This window comes from Micropterus dolomieu, linkage group LG23 (assembly GCF_021292245.1).
Source record: "Micropterus dolomieu isolate WLL.071019.BEF.003 ecotype Adirondacks linkage group LG23, ASM2129224v1, whole genome shotgun sequence".
Classification (NCBI taxonomy): domain Eukaryota; kingdom Metazoa; phylum Chordata; class Actinopteri; order Centrarchiformes; family Centrarchidae; genus Micropterus; species Micropterus dolomieu.
Window position 1 is genome coordinate 35,584,724 of NC_060172.1, and position 3,845 is coordinate 35,588,568.

Here is a 3,845-nt window from a genome sequence, read left to right on the forward strand (position 1 = left end):
TGGAAGGAGAGAGAGGGGAGGGAGGCAGCCTACACAATATACACACAGAGGTACAGACAGTAAAGGTGATGTTGCTATAGACTAAATGAAAAATGGTACAGATATTTATAGTAGTGTTAATGATAATAATCGTAATGTTAATGATTATAATAACAATAATAATAATAGGACTAGTAACAATAGTTGTTGTAGCAGAGGGTGTCGAGCAGGAACACGGGGGCAGCAGGTGACCCGCAACCACAGATCCAGACTCCACAGCTCCAGAGCCAGAAACACCTGCAGGAAGTGATAGGAGGAGAGAGGAGAGGGACGAGAAAACACAAGACTACCGGAAAGGGGAGAAGTTGAGTTAGTAGTAGTGGTGGTGGTGGCCCATAGATAAGATGCTTGGTGTGGGAGATCCAGGTTCAACCCAGGTTCAATTCCCACTGAGAGACATCCACCATTGTGTCCCTGAGCAAGACACTTAACCCATCGTTACTCCAGAGGCGTGCGACCTCTGACATATAGAGCAATTGTAAGTCGCTTTGGATAAAAGCCTCAGCTAAATGAGTAAATGTAAATGTAGTAACATGCAATAATGGGATGAGGTTGCATACAGAGGGAGAGAAAGTAGAGGGGAGAGAGGAGCTCTAAAGACTAAAACTAAGTTACTGAAAAGGTCCTGTTACTAAAACATACTAAAACATTACATTATATACTAAAGACATTTTGAAAGCTTGAACATTACCTTTGTCTCTTTTGTCCTAGATTGAATGTGCCCCTCTGACAAAACAACTGGCCCCCTCAATAAAATTGGTCTAGAACCACCACTGCCCTACATTCAGCAGCGGCTGCTTCCGTGTTATTGCCATAATAATTTTTTGCGTTGTAAAGACTATATTCATAGATACTTTGTGAATAATCAGATCGTACTGGGTACCTGTGCTATTGGAGAAGGCAGATCACATGCAGCGTCCTCCATAACAGAGCAAGTCTAGTGGTTTGGTTGTCTACCATCTCAAAATAACAACAGATGCAGGCAACAGTAGGCTAGGCAGCAAGCAAGATGGATATTTTATTTAGTTATCATGCCTTCATGTAAATTGTAAAAAAAAAGTAAAATAATTGTATTTAACAGAAATGGCTAAATTAGAGATAGGCTAATCAACAAGCAAGGCAAAGTGCATACCCTAGAAATAGGCTGTTTCTAACTGATACATAGCAGATGAAACACTTATCTATTATTCCAAAAAACAAGATCTCTGGCGCCCATACACTAAATAATATTAATACACAAAGTAACTTGTACTTTGTTTAGTTTATTAACCAAGTACTTTTATACTTTAACTTGAGTGGTTTGTCAAATGGTAATTTTTATTTTAGTGATTCTTTATGGAAGTAATTGTACTTTTACTTCAGTAAAGATTTTCAGACCTCGGCAGCTCCAGTACCAGTGCTAGTGAACATGACAGACAGCAGAAATCAGGCCAAATAGCAAAACAGACTCAAAGTTAAAAAATTAAAAATAGAGCCGCAAGCGGCGATTTGCGGGCTCAAACCTTTTTTGGTGCAGATGTGAGCTTGTACACTGAAGTTATAACAACGTCCTGTTTCATGGCGAAAATGTACGTTGGGTACGTCTGCACATGATACACGTACCACAGAAACTTTGTACACGTAGGTGATACTCTGTCTGGGGGCTGCTTTGTAAGGGGCACTAGCAAGCCATTTTGCCACGCCCATGCGCAAAACCCATAAAATACGAAATTTTTTGCCCCGCCTGAATTATGAGCAAAGTTTGGTGAGTTTTCAAGCACGTTTCGACCTCCAAGAAAAAAGAAAGACAAAAACGAATGCCTTCAGTTCCAGTTGGGACCCTACACATTCCGTGCTCGTGCAATAGACAGAGTAATGGGGATATTGTCAAGCGGTGGAGAGAGCCCTGTAAGCAGGGTTGTTGAGGAGGGGGGTCATGGGAGTTTGACCATTCCAAAGCACATATAGATTACATGTGCTTTGGGGACTTGGAGAAGGCTTCAACCCTGTCCCCTGAGGAATCCTGTGGGTGGTACTGTGGGAGTATGTGGTACCAGGGACCAAAATGAGAGGTGCGTCTCTATTCTCAGCACAAGTCAAACATGTTTTCAGTGGGTGTTGGCTTCATCAGACTATGTCCTTCAGCACACACTGGGGCAATTTGCAGACCAGGTTGGCAATTTGTGTGGAGTTTGAAGCGGGTGGGTACCTCCAAGTCTGAGGCCATGGTTCTTTGTCGGAAAACTGTGGACTGCTCTTACCAGGTTGGATCTTCTGGAAATCTTCCGGGCACGTCCAACTGGTGGAAGATCTCCCCCAGTAGGAGCTGGAAAGTGTTGCTGGAGAGAGGGATGTCCTGGAGGCTTTACCCTGCTTAACCCGTTGCCACCATAACCTAAAAGTATAGATTTTTCTCTAAAAATCCTCTTGAGTAAGAGTGAAAAGCCACAAGGCCCTTAGTAGAAAAGGATTATTATTTTGGCACAGGCGTGTCTCCATCTCAAAAAAGACAATGTTCCCTTACACCTCCTCATGAAAACTAATGACAGTGTTTTGGATTAGGTATTGAAATGACATGCAATACAGCTCTTCACTTTGTTTTCTGTGTTGTCATTTAATGTGGATGTCACAATGAAAAACAATTCAGTTATTAAGGACAAAAAGCTACGTAGTTCTTTTAACATGTTATCCCATTTAATAATAAATCAAAAAGAAAGGCCTATAACAAGTGGTATTGTACTTCACTTTATTTTTTGTGTGATTTGTTTATTTTAGGCATTTTAAGAGATTAGTGCAATACAGTTGGTGGTTCTGAAGTATTTGGATGCAGTGTACATAATGTGTAAGGGTAGACAATGGAGGACTCGAGGCTGTGAAAAGATGACACTGTCAGTCTGTGTAGTAGGGAGAACATGGCTTCAAGTCAGAGTTATATGGGAGGGGTTTTTGTTTTTGAGGATTATGGCCCAGGAAAATACGTTGTGGAGGTGGTGTGTAGTCTCTGTCTTTAAGGCTCTCACTCTTGGGTAGGTAACCTTTTCAGTTGCAGCGTTTCGTAAAGTTTCCTGATGCCCATAATAACATCCTGAAGCATAACTTTGACAGTGGTTCTCTGTTCTCTGACCTCAGTGGGACTCAGGTGCGTCTCTGGAGTGAGGACGGGCTGGAGGCTGAGGTGGTGGGTCTGGACTGCAATGGCTTCCTTCAAGTGCACAGCAAGGAGCAGGGCGTGGTCTCAGTGGAGCCTGATGGAAACTCTTTCGACATGTTGAGGAACCTAGTGGTCATCAAGCAGCGTTAGGACCAAACTCTCTTTCAGCTTATTCATGTTATTTAGTCGGAAAAATGTAACTATAAAAACTACAATAATGTACTAGGTTTTCTAATTGATCAATACATTGTTAAATATGTTACTGGTTTAAAGTGGGAGTATTGGGTAGCTTCTCCTTATGTTAACATGACCTACATTTAAATTAGTTAGGGTTGTTGGAAAACCTGCAGATTTGGGACCACCCATTCAAACCATTATCTAATAACTTGTACTACTTTCATGATTATCATTGCAGCCTTTTCTGTGCAAAATAAAAATTTCCCCAGAAATATGATTTTTATTTATTTAAACTAACCATCTCCTTTTAATTTACCTGGTCCCAGCAGTCTACACAAAACTTTGGAGTTGTGTATTGGGAGTGTCCTGAAATTTCTGTATGAAGACCTGCTTAAAAGTATTGCTGGAGACTGGAGGGAAGAATGGAAAGAAGTCGTCACCACTAGTGATGTCTCCTAGTATCTAATATTAAATAAAAATTAAAATAAATTAAAGAGAA

General features: G+C 41.1%; 1 protein-coding gene across 1 annotated transcript in view; it reads left to right on the forward strand.

Annotated features, from left to right (window-relative positions):
• LOC123963799 (biotin--protein ligase-like) overlaps positions 1-3,618 on the forward strand; it is a 65,362-nt gene extending 61,744 nt beyond the window's left edge. Inside the window, exon 9 of the mRNA XM_046040845.1 lies at positions 3,148-3,618. Within this exon, the coding sequence (XP_045896801.1) occupies positions 3,148-3,319 (172 nt within the window). The 3' untranslated portion in view covers positions 3,320-3,618. The remainder of the gene's footprint in view (positions 1-3,147) is intronic.
• Positions 3,619-3,845: the final 227 nt, after the last annotated feature.